This window comes from Taeniopygia guttata, chromosome 21, assembly GCF_048771995.1.
Source record: "Taeniopygia guttata chromosome 21, bTaeGut7.mat, whole genome shotgun sequence".
Lineage (NCBI taxonomy): Eukaryota > Metazoa > Chordata > Aves > Passeriformes > Estrildidae > Taeniopygia > Taeniopygia guttata.
The window spans coordinates 7,239,978-7,262,615 of record NC_133046.1 but is presented as its reverse complement, the minus strand read 5'-3'; the positions used below and the strand labels follow the sequence as shown (position 1 = coordinate 7,262,615).

At 57.8% G+C, this 22,638-nt stretch overlaps 3 protein-coding genes across 5 annotated transcripts; all 3 read left to right on the top strand.

Annotated features, from left to right (window-relative positions):
* Positions 1-2,140: 2,140 nt before the first annotated feature.
* C1QA (complement C1q A chain) lies at positions 2,141-6,220 on the top strand. Its single transcript, XM_012570469.5, is given in 5 exon segments — positions 2,141-2,318; positions 4,077-4,221; positions 4,224-4,233; positions 4,951-5,121; positions 5,245-6,220. Coding segments are annotated over 5 exon segments (1,041 nt in total). The 5' UTR covers positions 2,141-2,169; the 3' UTR covers positions 5,811-6,220.
* Positions 6,221-7,199: 979 nt separating this feature from the next.
* C1QC (complement C1q C chain) lies at positions 7,200-9,334 on the top strand. Of its 3 annotated transcripts, XM_072917379.1 has the most exons (4): positions 7,244-7,350; positions 7,517-7,653; positions 7,979-8,168; positions 8,385-9,334. In XM_072917379.1, the coding sequence occupies exons 3-4, from the start codon at positions 7,988-7,990 to the stop codon at positions 8,936-8,938; spliced, it is 735 nt and encodes a 244-aa protein (XP_072773480.1). In that variant the 5' UTR covers positions 7,244-7,350; positions 7,517-7,653; positions 7,979-7,987; the 3' UTR covers positions 8,939-9,334. The 3 variants fall into 3 exon arrangements, with proteins under 3 accessions (XP_002190910.3, XP_072773480.1, XP_030145091.1); XM_002190874.7 differs by lacking the exon at positions 7,517-7,653 and having other exon boundaries at positions 7,200-7,350; XM_030289231.4 differs by lacking the exons at positions 7,244-7,350; positions 7,517-7,653 and having other exon boundaries at positions 7,955-8,168.
* Positions 9,335-10,235: 901 nt separating this feature from the next.
* C1QB (complement C1q B chain) lies at positions 10,236-12,694 on the top strand. The gene is made up of 3 exons (XM_002190847.6): positions 10,236-10,363; positions 11,520-11,679; positions 11,990-12,694. The coding sequence occupies exons 1-3, from the start codon at positions 10,346-10,348 to the stop codon at positions 12,556-12,558; spliced, it is 747 nt and encodes a 248-aa protein (XP_002190883.6). The 5' UTR covers positions 10,236-10,345; the 3' UTR covers positions 12,559-12,694.
* Positions 12,695-22,638: the final 9,944 nt, after the last annotated feature.

The following is a 22,638-nucleotide window of genomic DNA, read 5'->3' as shown; positions in this document are numbered from 1 at the left end:
CTGGCGCATGGCAGTGTGCCACACAGTGATACACAGTGTGGCAACTGGCTTTGCAGCCCGATTTTCACCTGACACCTCATTAAATCCTTCCAGGGTACCATCTTTCTCCACAAGTCCCTGACAAGAGGATGGATCCAGGTGAGGGTCAGTTTCTTCTTCCAGGTAACAAGTGACAGGACAAGAGGAAATGTTCTCAAGTTGTGCCAGGGGAGGTTTAGGCTGGATATTAGGGAAAATTCCTTCACTGAAAGGACTGTCAGGCACTGGCACAACTGCCCAGGGCAGTGGTGGTGTCACCATCCCTGGAGGGATTTAAGATATATGGATGTGGCACTTGGGGGCCTGGTTCAGTGATGGACCTGGCATTAACCTGCTGGTTTAATGTTTTGACTCCAAGATCTTTAAGTTTTTCCAAACTTTATGCTTCCATAATTCTCTGATTTTATTTGGGACAGCCCAGCTCAACAGCTGCAACATCCAGCTGGGTGGTTATTCAGGCACCATTAAGCCACCAGTGGCTGCAGAAAGGTGGATGCTGTGAGCTGTCCTCACCTCCCAGTGGGTGCAGGTGGCCAAGCAGGATGCTGGTGACTGGCAGCAGAGGCGTGTGTGCTACCTGCCATCACTACCTTCCATTCAGCACAGGTAAGTGCCAGCTGCCTGATTTATCCTCCTCTGGCAGCTCCTGCCTGTCAGCTCGGCACCCCGGGGACTCTCAGCAGGGAAGGCAGCGCAGCAGCATCTCTCCCTGTTGTCTGCTGTCAGCAACTCGTGTGTGCCTGCAGGCACTTGGGACGGGGGGAGGCTGCGCAGGGGGCACTTCCCTTCCTGAAGGGCTGGGAGGGCACGGACCCATCTCACCTGGCATCCCCAGCTGGGAGAGCAGCCAGAGAAGGAACTGCCCCATGCTGAAAGGAGGAGGGGTGCTCGGGGTAAAAGTCATCTGGAGCAGAGTTCCTGGGTACGCAGCAGTGCCAAGAGGCCATAACAGGTGCCCTAAAATCATGTGGATGCTCACCTGAGTGCTCAGGTTCCCCAGGTACCAAGGCACCATCCCCTTTGGGGATGATTTTGTGACACCTGGGGCTCTATGGAACATCTACATCCTCTGGCTGTTCTGAGTGATCTCTGCATTAGGCCTGGCCCCATTCCATGTCATCTGGGGTCCCCTGCATGGTCTCAGCCCCTGCTCCATGCGGGAGCCTGGCCGTGATGCTGCTGGGGGACTCTGCCGGACCTGCCCCACAGGGAGAACCCGGCGAGGGTCCCGCACCTCCCTCCACAGCCCGGTCCCACCGAGCACAGCCCCCTTGTCGCCCGGTCCCGGGGCGGGCCAAACCGCCCCCAGCCTGGGGAAGGGCTGTTTGAGGCTGCTGGGGGAGAGGGGCTCTCGGCGGGTGTCCGCAGAGCTGTGCGAGGGGCCCTGGCCCGGGGGGCAGCCGCTGGAGCTCCGGGGGCAGCCGCTGGAGCCCCGGGGACAGGACAGCCGCTGGAGCTCCGGGGACAGCCGCTGGAGCCCCGCGGCCGCCGGGTCACCGGATCACCGGGCGGGGCCGCCGCGGGCCGCGGTGCCTGAGGCGGCAGCGCCACCGCGCGGCAACGGCCCGCCGGGACCGGGCGGCCCCGCTCCGGCGGCGGCACGGAGAGAGGGAGGCAGGGAGGGAGGGAGGGAGAGAGGGAGGAAGGGAGGGCCCCGGAGGGAGGCAGGGAGGGAGGCAGGGAGGGAGGGAGGGAGGCAGGGAGGGAGGGAGGGAGGCAGGGAGGGAGGGAGGGAGGGCCGGGCCCCGGAGGGAGGGAGGGAGGGGAGGGGAGAGCCGGGCCCCGGCGGGAGGGAGGGGAGGGCCGAGCCCCGGCGGGACGGAGGGAGGGCCGGGCCCCGGAGGGAGGGAGGGAGGGCCGGGAGAGCCGGGCCCGCCGCCCGCCGGGCCGGACGCGTCCGTGCTGCCGCTGCGGCCGCAGGAGCCTCCGGGCCGGCGCCCTGCGCTGCTCCTGCCGGCTCCCTGCGGCCGGCACCTCCGGAGCCACGGCTGTTTGTGCAGATGGTCAGATCGGATGCTGGGGACAGATCTGCCCTCTGAGGGTGGGGAGGGCCTGGCACGGTTTGCCCAGACAAGCTGGGCTGCCCCATCGTGGAAATGTACGAGGCCGGGTTGGAAAGTGTCCCTGCCCATGTCGGGGTGGAACAAGATGAGCATTGAGGTCCCTTCGAACCCAAACCAGTCTGGGATGTCTCAGCTGCAGATCCAGAGGAGGAGGAGGAGTTGCTCAGAGGATGGGACAGGAAGTCTTGGCTTGACCACAGTGACTCTGAAAGTCAAGTAAATGGGGCTAAACATTTCTCAGAAATCTCGGGGACCTGGGGGAAGGAAGACCTGGACCAACACCAGCTTCCAGGAGATGCTGGAAACCCACAGCCAGTCTCTGTAATTGAGCATTTAAATGGGATTAAGGGGACAGCACAAGACAAAGGACACGGAGCATGAGGACAGAGCCATCAATCAATGCTGGATGAAATGATGGAGTGCCCTAATTTGAGTTGTGTATTAAGAAGGGCAATAGGACAGAAATACAATTACTGTCCAGAAACACCATTTGGCAGAATGTAGGTCCTTTCCAACTCACCTGTCATCTTGTCTTGACATGGTTACAGGTCAGGTTGATAGGGGAACTCTGCTGATAAAATAAGATCACATTTCTTCTGGGCATCTGATTTATTATGGGGTAACATTTTTATTAAAAATGTGTAATAAATTGCATTAAGTGGGCATCTAGTCAATGAATTAAAAAACAGCTCAGTGACAGATCTCTGTTGGCAAAGGTCTCTGGACTGGATTTTGGTGATTGCCTTTTTCAGCTGTTTTGGAAATTATGCAACACCTCCCTTGGGAATGAAGGAAGCAAAAGGTGGAGGGGCTAGGGGGTTTGTTAACCCCCCTTGACTTTGGAGTCACCCTAATCCCAAGTCTGCTTACCATCCTCTTTCCTTGGATATCCTCCCCTGAACCCCAGCTCCAGGTCAGGGCTGTCACAGGACTCCTGAAAGGATTTTCATGGGGACATGGATGAGAAGGCCCCACCTCACTGCCCACTGTGTCCCCCATGGGGTGGCCTGGGTGGTCCCCAGTGTCCCAAGGATGTTCACCTGCCAGAGTCACTGTGGCACCTGCCATCCCCGTGTGATGGGGTTTGGGGACTGGTGGCATTTTGGGGATCTTTTTCGGCAGGGCTGAACGTGCACCCCTGGACTCATTCCCAGCACTCAGTGACAGGAGGTGCTGGTATTTCACTTAACAGATCTTGAGGCCACACACAGCTCCTGGGGTTGCTCAGATCTGGCTGGTGCAAGGCACAGCTACCCAAAGGGAGCTGAGAGCGTTGTCAGTGCCAGACATCCTCATTTTTTCCCACTCTACACACTGGGTCCCCAAAGCACTGAAGTGAGGGCAGCAGGAAGGAGATCATTGGGCTACAGACTGAGTTGGAAGAAACCCCCAGGGTTCATCAGTCCCACTCCTGGCCCTGCACAGACACTCCAACAATCCCACTCTGTGCCTCAGAGCATTGGCTAAACACTCCTGGAATTCTGGCAGCCTTGGGGCCGTGACTGTTCCCTGGGGAGCCTGTTCAGTGCCCAGCCACCCTCTGGGGGAAGAACCTTTCCCTAATATCCAACCAAAGTACTCAAGGCCCAGCTGAGTCCCACAGGCACTGATGATCACTTTGCTGGATCCTGCTCCATCCAAGTGCAGTGCCAAGGTGGGCATGTGGAGGGGTCAGCACCCAGCAGCACTGTGACAAAGTGACAGACACTGCCCATCATCCAGAGCAGAAGCCTCCAAGGGTGGTCTGCTGTCCTGAGCGTCCCTTGGGTGGCTGTGATACGTGGTGCTCCCATCACCTGTCCCCTCCTGCCATCCCAGCACCCTCCAGTCATGTTGCTTTGTGCCTAGTCACCACCAGCCCCTGCTGCTGGGCCAGGCTCAGTGCCCAGTGTGCTGCACTCTTCCTGAGCAAGCTGTTTCCAGTAAAGCCAGAGTCAAGCGTGGAAAGGGGAACAAGTTTCTTTCTCTTAGCAGGAAAGTGAAACTCAACACATCCCTTCTCCAACCAGGCAAACCGCAGTGCATGCAAGTTCATCCTTCCCACCCCTCTCCTCTTCCTCCCTGCTCCCAGAGGAGAGCTTCTAGCAAACGGAGCTGCTCACACTGCCCTGTCTTCAGCCTCTGCACCAAGGTAATTCACCACAAACTGCTGGGGACACTCTCCTCTTCTGCCACCACCTTCCAGTCCTTGCTCCCTGTCCTCCTTTGTTCTTCACTTCCCCCTCCACACGGGTTCAAAGTAGAAAAACGGGGAGAAGCTGATGCCGGGGGAAAAGGAATCTGCAGGAATCTGTCCTAGCTCTGTGTGATTGTGGACATCACTGGTCCCTGCAGACTTGTCCCAGGCTGAGAACCTCAGGTTTTGGGATAGATTAATGTCCTCTCTCCCAACTCTACATGTTGGAGGTTTGGATCCCATTTGCAGTTTTTCCCTTTCCTGTTTATCACTGTAGTGTGTCTGCATCCTTTCCTCCTTTGTGCTCTCTATCCCATGGGACCACTGCCCCACACAGCAGTGCTTCTTCCCCCAAACTGGAATAAATGTCCTCTACAGGCATCTGAGGTGCCCCTACCCATGCCCAGGACTTGGAGGAAAGGGTTTGTGCCATGCTCCATGTTCTGGGCTTTTCAATCCCAGAGCTCTGCTATGGGCATGCTAGAGATTTTCAGTGCCATCAGTGATCTCAGATCACACAGCCTCAAAACCCTTCCCCGCACGTGGTGTCTGGTTATCCATACTGGACAGTTCAGTAGATCTGTGGATGTATCTGATGAGGGCACCTGCTTATCTGTGACCAAGGTTCATCTGTGTGTTTGCCTCCAGCCCTAATTCCCCCCTGTGCTGCAGGAAGCAGGATGCAACCTGGAGTCTTGCTGGCAGCCAGCACCCTGGCAGCAGTGCTGGGCATGGCCCTGCTGGAGGATGGAGTGTGTAGGGCACCAGATGGCAAGAACGGCTCCCCTGGAGTCCCTGGCCGTGATGGGAGGCCAGGGCAGAAAGGTGACATGGGAGAGCCAGGTAAGAGGAAGCCGGGGATGTTGGGGGCCTGGGAGCCTCTTGGCAGGAGCATCCCAGGCTGTGGGAGCAGCTCAGGAGATGCCAGATGTGTGTGAACTCCTTCTCCTCCCCACTTCTCCCCAGGGAGACCAGCGCTGAGCACGAGCATCAAGGGATCCAAAGGGGACGCAGGCGAACCAGGGCCTCCTGGCAAACCGGGCATGCGTGGCCCACCTGGCTTTCCCGGCCTCGGGGGGGTGCCAGGGGTGCCAGGGCCACCGGGGCAGAAAGGGCAAGCTGGCGACATTCTGGGGCACCCGCATCCCGCCTTCTCCGCCTCCAGGCTGTCCCCGCCACGCGTGGACACGACGGTGGTGTTTGACAGGATCATCACCAACCAGGAGAACTCCTACAGCCCCCAGACCGGGCAGTTCACCTGCCGCATTCCCGGCCTCTACTACTTCGCCTTCCAGGTGGTGTCCAGCGGAGACCTGTGTCTGAGCATCGCCAGGAACGGGCTGGGTGTGGCCAGCTTCTGCGACAACAGCCGCGGCCTCCTGCAGGTGAACTCGGGCAGCAGCGTGCTCAGCCTGGCCCTGGGTGACCAGGTGTCCCTGACCACCAACCCCGCCCAGGGCAGCTCCATCTACAGTGGCTCCGAGGCCGACAGCGTCTTCAGCGGGTTCCTGGTGTCCCCAGAGATGGCCTGAGGGACTCCCACAGCGTCGTGGGGTGTCTGCCTGCCTGGCTGCTCCCTCTGGGTGTGTGGGATGCTTTAGTGCCACAGCGCGTGGGGATTGTTCCAAACTGAGCATCCAGAAGTGTTCTGTGCTTCCAGCAGTGTCACAGCTGGCCAAGCTCTGGGTCACCGCTGCAGCACTCAGCTGCATGCTGAGCCTGCCTGCACTGTCCTGGAGGCTGAGGACTCTCAGCCCTTTCTCCTCCTGGGCACTCGAGCTCCACTCCCAGTTGTCACAGCTGTGGCTCTTTGCTCCTGAGTGGGAAATCACTGCCTGCTGCTGCTTCTGCTCCACTAACCACTGCAAAAGCCTTCCTGGCACTGGGACACATCCTGTCACAAAATTCCCATATAAGTGTATAAATAAATACTTCTACCACTGTTCCTTGGGTTTTCTTTTCTACTCATGCATCTTCCCCAAACTATCAATATCCTGGACCCTTCCCAGGCTGAGAGGGAGAAAAGTGATTCCAGCTTGTCCCTGGCGCTGCAAACACAGAAGGACAGGGAGGAATGGAGTGTCCAGTCAGAGCTGACACTTCCAGGAGGAATAAGAAATACCTGGGACAGGGTTATGTGTGTCCTTCCCTGCTGAGCCCACGGTAGCTGTCCTGCAGGGGAAAACACAGGCAGCAGGTCCTGCACCTCACCCACATGGTCCCAAGCTGGCATCGAAACTCTCCCAGGAAGGCAAAAGGCAGCTGTGGTCCTCTGGCATTACAGCAAGGAGGGACAGGGACATTGGGACACTCAGGAGGTTGTGGGCTGATGGTGGTGGAGCTGCTATCAGGTGCCATACCCTGGGAGTGCTCCTCAGAGGAGCTGTTCCATAAACACTGGGCACTCAAACATCCACGTTCCTGGAGCAATGAGGAGGAGGCTGGGTCACCTGCAAGGAGCAGCACCCAGTAAGGGATCCTGGGGCCTCACTGAGTCCAGCACCCAGCAGAACTTGGTGGAGCATGGGGAAAGCTGCAGATCAGAAACTCACAAAGGGAAACATTTTCCAGTCCTATTTAGGGGGGCAGCATCTTCCATCAGAGCCAGGCAGTGACCTTGCAGCAGCCCTTCAGTGCCACAGGCATCTTCAGCCCACTGGAGCTGGCCTGAGGCTCTGCTCCCAAGATCCCCTTCTGCTCAGAAACAAGGGAAGTAAGAGGGAAAGCAGGGAATTTGGGGAGGGCTATTCCCTGCAGTGGCTTGGGGGGTTCTGCCGCATCTCTTTGAGCTGTGTCCCACCTCTGTCCTTCCAGCCCTTCCTGTTGCAGTGGCACCAGTACAGGTTTGGCTGGACAGCCAAGAAAGTGCTGTCTCAGCAGAAAGCATCAGGGAGGAGGATGTGAAATTTGGCAGGGAACAGTTTGGGTTCAGTGTTCGCCCTTTACGCTTTCCTCACTCTGTGACTTCCCCCACGAGGGTGTCAGGGAGCCGCACCCACCGCGCTGTGCCGGCAGTGACCGCGCGCCCAGCGGGATCAGCAGCGTGGCTCCTATCCCTGGTCCCCACCAGAGGTAAGAGGTGCTGCAGGGACCCTTTTTGAGAAAGGGTGGGCCTGGGGGTCCAGCAGCACGGCACACTGCTGGAGACGGGGAGAATGAGAGGAGGGTGTGGATGAGAGAGGAGGAGGAGAGGATGGAGGCAGAGGCACTGACGGCTACACACGTGTGATGGAGACAGGATGCAGCAGCTGATGGAAGGATTGATCCTGATGAACAGAGCCGGGACAGTCAGGCTGCTGCTGGAGGAGGAGGGAGATCAGCTGCGTGCAGGGAGTTCCAGCCTCGGTGCAGCACGGCGTGCCAGTCTGCAGTAGTGTGTGCATCTCCAGGGTTTGGGGACACTAGACTCAGAGGGCTTGGGGCTGGCCATGGGTACCTCAGACCTCATGGCTCCATCTGGACTGAACGTCCAAGTCACGCTGTGCCATCAGGGGCTGCCGTGGTGTTGGAGATGAGCCTGGGGCCCATCTCCACATGTCCACCTCCCCACTGTCCTGCAGTGTGTATAGGTAGGACATTGAGGACACACCCATGGCATCCAGGTGTTCCTGGTATATCTAGGCTCCTTTTCTCCATGTCCTGCAAGCCACCTTGCTGTGGCCCCTCAGTCCAGCACTTTATTTCACTTTCCATGCTACAGAACACCAAAATGGAGAAGAGATGCTGGGAGCAGCTCTATCTGGCCCTCACCCTCCTCCTCCTGAATCTGGGCTCTGCTGTGACTGTAGAAAACCCTCACAGCTGCTATGGAGCTCCAGGCCTACCAGGCATGCCGGGTATGCCAGGCAGGGATGGCCGGGATGGGCTGAAGGGAGCCAAAGGGGAACCAGGTGAGTGAACAAGGAGGGAAACCACATGGGCTCTTCCAGCGGGGCACTGATTCCTCAATGGCTGGTCTGCCTTGGTTTGCAGGATGTGGAGAGCATCCTCTGTAGCCAGGTGGAAGAGGCAACAGCACTCTCCTGCCCAAAGGAAGGGGCTAGAGAAGCCTCTCCCCACATCCTGCCATTGTCACTGACTCTCTTTCATGCCCCACCACCCCACAGGTATCCCAGCTTCGACACAGCTAGGACCCAAGGGCATGAAAGGGGAACCAGGCCCCCCTGGCCCTCCAGGCAAGCCTGGCCTCCCTGGGCTCCCTGGTGCAATGGGAATCCCTGGTGAGGCGGGTGATGCCGGCCCCCCGGGAATTCCGGGCAGCTACAAGCAGAAGCAGCAGTCAGCATTCTCAGTGACGAGGCAGACCAGCCAGTACCCCTTGAAGAACGTCCCTGTGGTTTTCAACAACGTCATCACCAACACCAACCACGACTACAACACCACCACGGGCAAGTTCACCTGCAGGCTCCCCGGGGTCTACTACTTTGTCTTCCACAGCTCACACACAGCCAACCTCTGCGTCATCCTGCACAAAAACCAGAGGAGGATAGCCAGCTTCTGCGACCACAAGACCAACCCCATGCAGGTCAGCTCAGGGGGGTCGCTGCTCCGCCTGGCTGCTGCAGACGAGGTCTGGCTGGGAGTGAACGACTACAACGGCATGGTGGGCATTGCCAACTCTGACAGCATCTTCTCAGGCTTCCTGCTCTTCCCTGACTAGAGGATCAGCAGAGCTCACCCCAGCACCCCAACGCCTTCTACCTGCCCTGAACACGCTGCTCGCTGCTGGGCTCCTCACCAGTTCCTCTGCAGGGAGGGCATTAATCCCAGCAGCCAGACCCCCCCTGGTCTGGGGGCTGAGCACTGGTAGCTGCTGCACAGGGGGAACAGGCACATCTGGTTCATCTGCACCCAGCGTGATGGTGCTGAGCTCCTGGTCCTGCTGGCACTGCCACGTGCATCCCCCTTGCTAACCCCACATTACCTCAGAGGTCTCTGTGTTTTTCCCCTCCCCACCTGGGCTGCCTCAGGCTCAGACAGGTGTCCTGGCATAGGCTGCAGAACCCCTTTGCCATGATCTGGCTGTGCAAAGAGTCAATAAAACCTTCCCCGTGCACCCGGTGTGACGTGCTGTTTCCTCTCTGTGGTGTGCACAAAGGTGCACATGACATCTGGCCATCTGTGTGGCATCAACATGTCCCCAAGCCTCATTGGCATCAGAGACCACCACAACCCGCCCACATCCGGCTTTGCACAGCGGGTGGGACCCTGGCTGCTGCAGGAACAGGGCGGTTCCCGTGTCCCCACACAGCCCCTATCCAGAGGGCACCAAGACTCATCCAAGAAGGGCCCTGATCCTCCCCTTCCCTCCAAAGCTCTACAGGGGCACAGACTGCACAGGAAATCCCTACACCATGGCTGGGACATCCCTGGTGTCCCTACCAGGATGGGCAGGGGAAGCACTCTGGCTTTCCTGAGCCAGACCAAAGAAGCTCATGGTTGTGGAGGCTGCAGAGCCCACCAAAACCCAGCAGGGATTTCTCCTGGTGTCACACATTGAAGGGTGGAACAGGCAGTCACCTCTCGTAACATCCTGTACTTCATTTCCACAAGGCAGTAGCCAAAGCAGGGAATGTTTTTCCCACAGTAAAATCACTTCCCATGCACAATATTCAGCAGAGTCAGGGGCATGGACTCAAGGTGATGGGTGCTGAGACCCTGCAGCACCCCTGGACCTGCAGAGCTGGAAGCGTGCGGAGCAGCCTGAGGGTGCTGGCTGAGTGCATGCACATTTCTGCAGCTCTGAGGGGTCACCTTAAACTCATCTGGAGCTCCCAAGAGAATTCCTTATAGCAAGCACCCCTGAGCAGGACCCAGGGACCCTGCAGGGCAGACTGTGGCTGGAGAGCCTCAGGGTGCTATTTGGGGATGGCTTGTCCTGCTCAGCTGACAGCAGCATTCATGGAGGATCTGAAACTGCCACAGAAAAAGGACAGGAGCTAAAGATAAAAAGGGGATGTGTCCCAGATCCTTTCACAATAACCCTTGCAGCAAACTTCTGCTTCTCTTCTTGGGCATTTCTGAGCAGGACACTGGGGTGCTGGACACTGCTCCATCTCCCCACCTGATGAACAAGGAGATCAAGGTAAGAGCAAGACTGAGCCCAAGGTTCCCCCTGCAGGCAGGAGCACGTGGGGAACCCAGCTCTGGCAGGGTGATAGTCACCTGTATCACTGGCACTTCCCTGTGGCCTGGCAGAAGAGAAACTGGGGGTGGAGGTGCTGGTCTGGGGGTGGTGGAGGTCCCTGGTGGGACCCTGACCCCTCCTACTCCACCCAGAAAAAGGAAAGCATAAAAGTAGAGATGGCAGAGTTCCAGAAGGGCTATCAGGGACTGAAAGGTGCCCTGGAGGTGTTCTCCTGTCCCGAGAAGATTTGTTTTCTGGTGGCTGGGAGCCTGTGGATCGGTCTTTGTACCTGCCACACCCAAATCAGAACGGCTGTGGCTGGAGGATCCAACTCACCAATCTTTTGTCCTGCTGGCACCAGAGCTTCAGCGCTGGGAAAATCCACCTGAGGTGGGGGAGTTGTGGCTGGGGTGCTGTGATGTCCAGATACAGCCCCCAAATGCCCAGTGCTGATCCACATGGGCCCACAGCAGGAGCTGGGGGAAGGAGCTGGGCAGGCAGGGCAGGGAGAAGGTAAGGCCCCAGGGATGGAAGCCCAGATAACTGTCCCAGTGAGGCTTGTTAGATGCAGAAATGCCTCTGGCATTGAGCAGCTGTGTGACAGGACACAAGGGGAATCTGTGGGATGGAGGAGGGAGGGCTGGGGTCTCGTTGCCATCTTCAAGGACTAGTGCTGTCCCCTAGACATGCTGGTGGAAGGCAAGGCCTGTTTCCTTGCAGATGGCAAAACTGCTCTGGCTGGGTAAGGATTTTACCTGGCAAATATGATCCCGAGATGAGATGGGGAATTTCTCCATCAAGGCAGCAGCATGGCCACGTTGGGCATCAGATATCTGAGATAACCTGTCCCAAATATTCACATTGCTGAAGTTGTGAGCACTTGTAAACTGGGGATTTAAGAATGACAAGAGACTGCAAGACCTGTCTTGCCCAAGGGTTATGGTCCTTTGCTCCAGCAGGAGAGTGGATTTGGCCCTGCAGTAGGATGCTTTCCCTCCCTGATGGTATTACCCAGACTTGTTTGCAGTCACCATCTTTCAGAGCAGCTCTGAGTGCCTTCCCCAGCCCTCCCACCACCCAGGAAAGCCCCTGACACCGTTCTGTGCTCCCACAGATGTGGATCATGTGGGCCATGCTGATCTGCCTGGCTGGAGGGCAGCCTGCCAGTGACACGCTCTGCAGGACCTACGGCACCATCCCAGGCATCCCAGGGTTACCAGGACAGCCTGGCAGCGATGGCAGGGATGGGGAGAACGGCCCAAAGGGTGAGCAAGGTAAGGAAGAGGCTGCAGGTGGGTAAAACACTGTCTTGTGAATGCCAAGAGCAGGGAAAGACAGTGCCGGGCACGTGGCCCTGAAAGCAAGCCATTTCCACCAGTTCTTTGAGGTCTTGTCGGTGGGGATGATGGAACACCCCAAGGAACCTGGGGAAGGAGGGGGATGACAGCACGGTGTGTCACACCTGCCTGTTGGGCAGGGTCTCTACTGGCCCACACCCAGCACAGGTGTCCTTGCTCCTGCTCCCTCTCTGCAGACAAATGGGGCTTGGCTGGGACCACAGTGACTCTTCCTCTTCTTTCCTAGGACCCTCTGGCCAGAGTGGAGCAGAGAGAGGGGAGAAGGGAGTCCCGGGACTGCCCGGACCACCTGGGAAGGTTGGTCCCAGTGGCATCCCAGGTCCAGTGGGTGTTCCAGGTAACAGGGGAATGCCTGGCCCCGCGGGAGAACCTGGTGGCTACAAGGTCACCTTCAAGTCCGCGTTCTCCGCTGCCAGAAGCCTCAGCTCCTACCCCCGCCGGGAGCAGCCCGTCCGCTTCGACCGCATCATCGCCAACGAGAACGGGCACTACGAGAACCGCTACGGCCGCTTCACCTGCCGCGTGCCCGGCATCTACTACTTCACCTACCACGTCACCTCCCGGGGCAACCTGTGCCTCAACATCAAAAAGGGCCAGGGTGCCAGCAGGGGCGACAGGGTGGTGACCTTCTGTGACTTCGTGCAGAACAGTTTCCAGGTCACCACGGGTGGTGTGGTGCTCAAGATGGCCATGAACGAGTCTGTCTGGCTGGAACCAACAGAGAAGAACTCCTTGGTGGGGCTGGAAGGGTCTGACAGCGTCTTCTCTGGCTTCCTCATTGTCCCCGAGGCTTAGCCCACTGGAGCTGTGTCTGTGGCCAATCTCTGCAGTCCCTGCAGAGCTGAGGACTCCCCTGGAAACTCTTTGCTCCCAAATTGGTGCTTGGAGCATGCTGCTGCCATTCTTGCACAATAAATGACAGCTCTTTGCACTATTGGTCCCTTTCTGTATAGGATTTGCCTTTTTCCTCACAAATAATTTTCACACAACCAGGGCACTGGTTCTCACCCTCTTGGGTGCAGCCCAGGCTCATTAGCATCCCATTACTGCTGAGCAGAGCCAGGCAAATCATGCAGCTCCTGCTGCAGACCAGGCTGAGTATCTCCGTCCAGAGCCACCCAAAGGGTCCCAGCTCAGAGTTAGGAAAATGTGGAGAGGCAGCTCAGCCTTTATCTGGGGGCCGGACAATGGCATAGTGGAAAAATTGGGGCCACTGGGTACTGGTGGTAGGTGGGGAGATGCTGGAGATGGTGCTGTACTGGCAGTAGCAGGATCTGGGGGCACCAACCTCACTCAGACTTTTTTTTTTGTGGTGGTCGTGGTGACAGAAATACCCACAGAAGATTGTCAAAGCTTGTGACAGGGCAAGGCAGGTCCGTGTGGGCCAAACAACTGGATGCCATGATGGGGGTGGTGTGGAGGACACCCCCACTACAGCCTCCAAACCCCAGCACAGAGCTGTGCTCCACGTCCTGGAGCACAGACAAGCCCCCCCGGCCTGCCCCTTATCAATAGCACAGCTGTGGAGCCAGGAATGTCCAGAATTAAAGCTGAGGAGCCCGGGGACAGCCCTGCTCCCGGGGCAGGTGCCCACCCGGCATTGCACCCATGTGGGTGGGTTGCCTGCAGCCCCCAGCCCATCTCGTGGGCCTGGACGTGGGGCTTTTGGGAATTTTTTGTGGGACTCTAGGATTTGAAAGGGTCGGGATGGAAAGGATGATGGTAAAAGGGCTTGGGGAGGTGAGTGTGCTCTGGGCAGGATTTAATGGAGCGTCACCCCGAGGTCTCCAGGCCCCCGGCTCTGGGCTGCTCAGCGCCCCGGCGCAGGACGGGGACCGCGGCTGCTGCGACCCGCTCGGGGCTCCCCAAATCCAGGGCGGTTTGCCGGCAGGTGGCACTGGAGACTGGCTCAGCCCTGGCCCCGCAGCGGCAGCATCCTCGCCCGGCAGCGGCCGCATCCTCGCCCGGCAGCGGCAGCATCCTCGCCCCGCAGCATCCTCGCCCCGCAGCATCCTCGCCCCGCAGCATCCTCGCCCCGCAGCAGCAGCATCCTCGCCCCGCAGCATCCTCGCCCCGCAGCATCCTCGCCCCGCCGGCCGGGCGGGCACGGCTCCGAGGGGCTCAGCCCTGCCCACAGGGTCGGGGAGGAGGCAGCGGGCAGCATTAGCCCGGTTCATTCCTCCTTCTCCTCCTCCGGACCACCTGGGAGCTTTATCCTTCCTGCAGCAAGTTCTGTGGCTTCTGTCCCCCGGGGTCCAGGCACCCGTGTCCCCAGGCCCTGCTGCTCTCAGGTCTGAGCACAGGCGGTGGGTGCTGTGTTCTGAATTCCCCCGTGCCAGAGCACTGCACGGCCTTTACAGTGCACCCACCGAGCCCACGGTGCTTCACAGCTGGAGATGCAGCATCACAAACACAGCCGAGCTGGGCAAGGCAGGCGGGGGGAAGAGCCGGTGTTGGACACCCAAAGAGGGCTGGTAGCACACACACCTGAGCCTCCTGAACCCTCGGCAGGTAGGAGACATTGTGCCAAGGAACAGGGATACACTGGAGGTCAGGGATGCCATTCCAAGAGCCCTGAAGGCTGGGAAATGAGCTGGCAGGAGCCCACTGATATTTGATAGAGTCAAACGCAAAGTTCTTCTTCTGGCATGGGACAATCGTGTGTCAGAGGACAGGCACTGGCAGCAGAAAGCTCTGCAGGAAGGGACCTGGGATGTTGTTGGACACCAAGGTGAAGCTTTCTGCCTTTCCAGGTAATGGATGTAATAATTTTTGATTTTTGAAAAGGTGTAAGGAAAAAAGCTGGTGTTATCTTTGAAATAGATGTCTGACCAGCACGAGTCAAAAGGGTTCTGGGGGCTTGGCTGTGCCTGGGCAAAGTCAGAGGGCAGTGCAGGTACTGTGTACTGGGTACACTTACAGTGCAGCTCTAAGTGCAGCTCACGGTGCTTACACAGCTGGAAAACAGAGGTGCACAGGAATTGCTGCCCAGAGGTGCACAGGAATTGCTGCCCAGAGGTGCACAGGAATTGCTGCCCAGAGGTGCAGAGGGCATCATTTCCTCCCATGGGTCTCAGCCAGCACCCAGCAATGCCACCTCTGGCAGTGGCCCCATGGGATGGCAGCTGCCTGCAGCCCTCAGGCTGCCACTAGACTCACAGCCCCTGGGTATCCAAAATGGATAAGGAAAGGGGCCCAGAGGGTGCTGGAGCTGTTGCTGGTCCATGAAACTCCACCCTTCAGTTCTCCCCAGGCAGCTCAGGGTGGGCAGCACATTTCTGACCCTGTAGGAAGCCCCAAAGCCACAGCCTGCACCCCCTCAGCTGGAGAGGCCCCTTCCTCTCAAGCTGTTACAGCACTCACTGAGGCCTGAGCCAAAATGTCCCTTGCCATGGCTCGCTGCACAGCAGCTGGGATTGCTTCCTCCTGTGCACAGCAATTCAGTCCCTCTGCTGAACCCCCTGTGCTGCTCAGGGCCCCATTGGGAAAACCCAAAAGCTGCTGGGGGGTTGTGTGCTGTGCTGGCAGTCCCACCTGTCCTGCCTGGCGTTCCTAGGAGCAGCAGGACCAACCTAGCCCTGCTCCTGAATCTCCTGCCCTGCTCTTTGGGCCGGGATTCATTATTCCATGGAAACAGAGCAACCTTGGAACAACACAACCATTAACAGGAGAGCTGGAGAGAAACTTGTGCAGGGTCAGGTGCTGTGGGCGTTAAGGGTGGGTCAGGGCAGCACCACGGTCACTGGCACTCAGGAAAGGGCCAATTTGTACCTTTAATTAATTCCTTACACCTTCCCCACGTGTGCCTGAGCCCAGTGCTTCAACCTGGCACGACTGCACTGGGGAATAAACCTGCAGGATCTGTCCTCAGCCAGGATGGGCAGAGCTGGCCGGGGGCTCTGGGCACGCTCCTGCTTGTTCTGTGTGTGCTCACTCACCCCTCTGTGCACATCCCCCTGTGCACACCCAGCCCTGTGTGACTCCCCCTGCCCCTGCACGCTCCCTGCACGCTGTGTGTGCTCTGCAGCTGTCCCCTGACACGCACATTCTGCTCCCTGTCACTCCCTTTGGGGTTTGTTTTCCAGGCAGCTGCAGTCCCTCCCCAGGACCCAGCCGCAGCCCTCCCTCACCTGCAGTGCCAGGCTGCCACCAAGGGCAGGGCTGTGCCCAGGCCGAGGCCACCAGGTGCTCAGCAGGTGCTGAAGCTGGGGCAGGAGGTGTTTCAAGGTGACTTCAGGAGTTTTAGGAATGTCAGTGTTTTGCCAAGAAGCCGTGGGGTGCTTTGGTCTGTGGTGTTGGAGGCCATTGAGCGGGACAGGGAGGGAGCCAGGAGCACAGCTGTGGGCAAAGACACCAACAGAGCTGTCAGGGGGTGAAAATAAAATCTTCCTGCTCCCAGGCACAGAGCAATAGGCACCAGCAAGAAAATCACATGGAGGTTTCTCCTGCATTATCTAACTGGGGGTTTGGAGGTTTTCTCTGGGCCAAAGCTCCAGTCTCGGCATGAGCAGGACTCTGGCAGAATCCAGCATGGTGGAAAATGGGTGTGCCTGTCAGTGTTCATGGAAATGAAGCTGAGCTGGAGGAATCAAAACACAACCATGCTGTTTGTCAGTGAGATGTAGCCAAGGATGTCAGCGCCACGGTCTGGTCTAACATCACCAGCAAACAGCATGGAGCTTGCAGAGGTGTTTATCTGTTTGCACTGAGCCCAGGAGTTCCCAGTACCTGCTGTAACCAAGCCCTTCCTAAACCATGCTTGTCTGGTCTTTCTTGCTGGCAGCAGCAGCCACAGCCAGGGTGCCTGACAGGGCCTCCTGGACCAGCTTCCCATGCCAGCCCCTCCAAACAGCTTTTCTGCCACGTAGCTCCTGCCGCTGCTCCTCCGTGCAGGGAGGCATTCCCTTGGCAGCAGCTCCCTCCTGAACAGCCCACCAGCATTTCCTTCCCTTCAGCCTCGCAGCCCTGAGCCACAGTTGCTGCTGCCAGGCTGGCAGCTGCTCTCCACCATCTCCTCTGCCCTTGGGCCAGGCTGTGGAGTGAAACACTGGGGGATTTTTTTGAGTTCTTCCTTCTCTCCCCTTCTCCAACCATAATATCAATCAGGAGCCATATGGGAGTCCCTGTGTGGGTTCAGTGCTGTGCCAAGGTGCTGGAATGCTCTGGGCAGAGGCATTGCTGGGACAGGACACTGGCTTGTGACTGCTGGGATGTCACAGGCATCACAAGGGGCCCAGCAGCAAATCGCAGCTTTGATGGCACTGAGGTCACACACGGTGACATTGTCAGCAGGACCTGCACGGGTCCTCTGGGTGCACGGTTCCACTGCAGGGTGGCCCCACCCCAGGGAGACTCCTGTGGAGTTTGATACAGCAGAAACCTGTCTGGGACAGGGAAGGGAGTTCAGACATCAGCTCCAACCCCAAATCTCATTTCAGGGCTGCTGTTAAATTTGTTGCCCCCATCCTCAGCCGGGGCTTGTGTTTGAATTTGAATGGGAAGGAGCAATTGCTTCTATTGCCTTTAGCACCACAGCCTGGCTTCTCTCCCACTTAGAGGTGCGCAGGGAATTCCTGCTTTTCCTGGCCTCTGCAGGGACCGAGAGCCGGGAGGCTCTGCGCTGGCTGGCCACCAAGGAGTTAAATCCCAGCCCTTTTTTTCTGCTCTGCCTCCTTATGAGGAACAGCCTTCGCGGGGCTGCAGAAAGGCTCTTTCTTTCCCCAGCAGATCTCTGGGAATGAAAACTCTGTGTTCCAGATATTAAATTACTCATAAAATAGTTGGCGTGTCCCCGAGGCGGCTCCGCACCCCCCCGCGGCCCCCGCCGCCGCTCTGACGGGCTGCTGATGTGCATCTGCATGTCACCTCCTGCTACAAGGTCAAGCTCTCCAATTTAAAGCAGCAACGTTGGAAAGCAAACCAGATTTCAGCCGGAATTAGCTTCAAATGGAGCATTCAGGGGACTGGTGCTGGGAGGGGAGCGCAGGAGAGGAAAGACCACAGAACCAGGGTGGGTGGGGGCGACCCTGCGGCTGCAGCCCCGCGTGGTGGGGCACCCTGCGCACCCCGGCTCGATCGGGGGCGGGGATGCAGCCAGGGCTGGACCGGGGGCAGAGATGCTCCCGGGGCTGGACCCGGAGGGGTCGGAATGGTGCCGGGGAGCGCGCCCCGGGAACGAGCCCCGGGAATGAGCCCCGGGAATGAGCCCCGGGAATGAGCCCCGGGAATACTGCCCGGGAATGAACCCCGGGAATGCTGCCCGGGAATGAACCCCGGGAATGAGCCCCGGGGATGAGCCCCGGGAATGAACCCCGGGAATGAGCCCCGGGGATGAGCCCCGGGAATGCTGTCTGGGGATGAACCCCGGGAATGCTGCCTGGGGGTGAACCCCGGGAATGAGCCCCGGGAACGAGCCCCGGGAACGAGCCCCGGGAATGCTGCCTGGGGATGAGCCCCGAGCCCCGGGGATGAACCCCGAGCCCCGGGAATGCTGCCTGGGAATGAACCCCGGGAATGCTGCCTGGGGATGAGCCCCGAGCCCCGGGGATGAACCCCGAGCCCCGGGGATGCTGCCTGGGGGTGAGCCCCGAGCCCCGGGGATGCTGCCTGGGGATGCTGCCGGGGATTCCTCATGCTGTGGGGAGGGGTGGATGCAGGCGGGGCTGGGAGGAAGGGCTCAATCCCTGCTTTCGCAGCTTGGGCAGCCTCGGCAGGTGCTCTGGGTACGGGGAGCACCCCCGGACAGCCCCGCTGGTCCCCCGGACTTGCGCGGCCGCCGGTGACCGATAATGGGACGGGGGTGCAAGGAAGGGCGGCGGGGCCGAGGTTCCCATGGGGATGTGCGGGATGAGAAGCTTGGCCTGGTTCAGCTCCAGGCATAGATCGCCTGGACGTCGGGGCTCGGCTCCTTCCGCTCCTCTTGCCGCTGCCTCCCGCCCTCTTGCGCCCGGCTCCGAGCAGCATCTCCCCGGCGGCGCGGCGGGAGGGATGGGGAGGGACGGGGAGGGATGCGGAGGGATGGGGAGGGATGGGGAGGGATGCGGGAGGGATGGGGAGGGATGGGGAGGGATGGGGAGGGATGGGGAGGGATGGGGAGGGATGGGGAGGGATGGGGAGGGATGCGGGAGGGATGGGGAGGGATGCGGGAGGGATGCGGGAGGGATGCGGGACTGGGCCTGCCTGGCCCCGTGCATGTCCTTAACCCCTTGAGGGATGCACCGCAGTGAACTCAGATTTGTCCCCCACCCATTAAGACCAGGAGCCATGTGGGACGCTCTGCTGAGGAGCTTCTGTCGCTCTGGCAACGCTCTGATGCGATTGAGATCCTCTGTAATTGTGGGAATCCCGTGCCGTGATGGGGATGCTTTGCCATGATGGGCATCCTCTGCTGTGATGCAGGACCGGGCTCTTGGCAAAATCCCCAAACCAACGCTGAAGTTGTGACAACGCAGATCTGGGAGAGCCTCACACAGCCCTGCTCTCCTCTCCAAAGGTTTTCTCCAAGAAAAAGGAAAGGCAAATGTTTTTATCTTCCACTACTGGGTGCTGCCAGTATCCAGGAACAAATCAGTGACTGGGTACAAATCAGCGACACACCCACACTCTCCCCCGAGTGCCTCAGTTTCCCCACAGGGGGAACAGCCCTGCTTTGTTCCACAGCCTTTGTTCCACTCCTGCCTGCCTCGCTGGAGCCGGGTGTGGGTTTCAGCCTCGCCTTGCTGGACAGGCTGAGAGGCTGAGCTGAGCCTCCAGCCCCATCCTGTCACAAATGGATCCATGTCGCCCTGTTCTTTTGAGAGTTTTAAAGTTCTTCTGAAAGTTTCTTATGCCTTCTGATATTTACAACTTTTTACTGAGTTTTCTCACACTATTCATATAAACAATGACTGTTTTACATTCTTTGTAAGCAGAGAGAATTGATAGACTGTCAGTTTGACCAGTGTGGTTGGAGAGGTGACTGTTTCACCCTCCAATCCACTGTCACTTTCACTATTGTATATAGAGTGGAGTCAAAAAATAAAGTTTACTTTTTAAAGTTCTTCTTTCCTTTTACATCTAACCTACTTGTGTGAGTTATTCCATATCACAGTGTAACAGATCCATGTGCCTCACACGAGGCAGGCTGGAGGCTCACAGGAATTATCACACAGGGCACAGGCACCAACACAGAACACACAAACACCACACAGAGCACACCCAACACGCTTCCAGCAGTCAGGGCCGCAGCCATACCAGGCTGGAAGAGGCCAGGATTGCACTCAACAGCCTCACTCTGCCCTAAAATCTTGCATTTACATACAGAGGGGGAGAAATACCAAGTGAGGCAGCTTGAAGCCAACAGCACAGCAAGACACTGCCACGTGCAAGGGACCACAGGGAATGCATGCAGCATGCAGGGACACATACCTGGAATTCCCATCTGGTTTTTAAACAAGGAGTATCTGTGAGCCTGCTGTCCTGGCTTCCTCAGAAAGAGCAGGGACTGGAGCTCTGGTGTGAGGGCTCAGCTGGCAGCTCCCCAGGGGCTGTGTGGTACTGCCCAGTGCTCCCTCCTGTTCCCATGAAGTGCCAGGAGAGCTTTGGCTTGGAGATGCTGGCATGTGCAGTCATCAAGGTGATGGGAAGAGCAATGGGTCATCAGTGCCATTTCCAGGGGAGCCAGAGAGAGCTGGACAACCCTGCACATCCCTGGGAGGGATCTGAGCACCCCTGCCCTTCCCTGAGTGAGTGATCCTTGGGATGCACCCCTGCCATGGGCTGCATGGCCAGATGTCCTCTGCTGTGTGAAGGGACCCTGTGTCACACATCACATCACAGCCTGAGAGTGTCCACGAGGGCTGGGCAGAGTCAGGCTCTGGGAACATGAGGGCTTTGTGTAGAGTTTTGGCTCCTGGAGATCTCCAGGTGATACTTGGCACCAGCAGTGGGAAGCCCCCAGCAGCCACTGAGACTGGACTCTGCTCCTGTTATGAAACATGAGCTCTGCAGAGCTCCCGGGTGGTCCTGCCACTGCTGTCACCTGCTACCTGCAGAGGAGCACGGTCCCCCAGGATGTGGGGGAAGAACATGGGTCACCCTGGGCACCTCCTCCCTGGAGAAAGGCAAGGATCAGCTGGCCCTCCCCAGCACTGGATGGTCTCCTGGGGTGGGCTGAATGGCCAGGAGTGGATGGGTTTCTCCTTTTGACATCCATATGGACCCACCACAGCTGCTCCTACCCTGTCTGCAGGCTCAGGATGAGTTCAGGCAGTTCTGTCTCAGTCCTTCAGTCTCCCCCTCCATTGCACAGGTCCCTTAGGCTGCTGGAGAGCAAGGAGCTGAAACTATTGGTGTTTGTTCAGTGTCCTCACTGAGCAGGAAAAGAGAGGAAAGAAAAGCCTTTTTGAAGGTGAAACTAATGCCAGGAGAGTTTGGGAAATGCTGTAGCTACTCTTCCTTCCCAGCTCCAACATGCAGCCACCAATGACTGTCCCAAAAGGCCATGGAGAGGGACACTCCTGGCATTTGCCAGAGTGAGACTTCAGAGGACAACAAAGAACATGACTGAGATGGAAGAGGTGACCTGAAGGTTAACCAGGAGGCTTGTTCTCCTTCTTTGGACAGGCTTCTTCTTCATCCTATGGCCCACAAAGGATGTAATCTCTCACATTTTGGGTGGTTCTGTCTCCATTTTCCCCTGCTTTTTCCCTAATTTTCTTTCACCTGTCATAAAATCCAGTACAGGAACATTGGATATACCTGAACATTGTGCACTGGTGACGCCAAGGGCCTCTACCAGAGCACACAAGCACCCTGAGCTCAGGAAGATGGAAGCATCACCAATTTATTAATAACCCATTTTGGTCTCTGTGACTCTGAATTCAATGTATTTAATTTTAAAAGCTGTTTGTGTGCTGGGTTTTACTCAGTTTTTCTCTCCCAGCATTAAAAGGTGGGTGGGCTTTTCCTTGATCCTGGCTTTGCTGTGGCATCTCTTTTGTATAGAACTGCTCAGAGGGGCTGGAGTTACTGTCACAGGAGACAGAGAATGCCTTCCCGGGTTCCCTTTTGCAATTTTCATCCTCCAGCTGAAGATCACCCTCCAGCCCAACGGGCTGGGTACAGCTGCACCTCTGGCTGCTCACAGTGTGGCACAGGCTCTGCACACAGGCTGTGAGAATCCATGGAGGTTACAGATGCTCTGTCCCTGTGCAGGACCACCAAAGCCACCTCCTGCATCTCTATTTCTGATCTCTTTGTCCTGCTGTCAGCACGGCCCTGAAGTTCTCACTCCCTGATGCATCCATCCTCAGGAGCATCCTTCCTGCATGCCCTGTGTGACCTTCAGCCAGACCAGATTGCTCCAGGCCCCTCTGCAGCAGCGTGTGGGGCAGCTGGGGCAGGGCTGTGACTGCTCCTGCCAGCGCTGCAATCCCAGTTACTGCAGGGACAGGCAGGATGGCACGGGCTGGGACAGCATGGATTTATTTATTCCTGGGCTGCCGAAGCCCACCCTGGGTCGGAGGTGGCTCCGTGTGGTGGAAAAGTCTCTCCTCCAAGCCATGCTTCCAAAGAAAGGCTCAGCAGTCTCTGTTGTTCGGTCTCAGGGCAGTTTATTGCAGTTATCTAAAAGATTTTCTTCTGGGGCTGCTGTGGTTTGCTCACAGCTCAGGCAGAGGCACACACACACCCTGACATCCTCTCTGACTCCCGACTGCTTCTTCTCTCCCTGCCCAGGGCTGCTGCTGTCTTTTATATGGTACATTACATGTTACATGGGTACAGTTTTTCCCCAATGCCCATTACCTATATTAAATGGTGCTTTTCTATCTTTTATATGTACATTACGTGTTACATGGGTACAGTTTTCCCCCAATGCCTATTACCTATATTAAA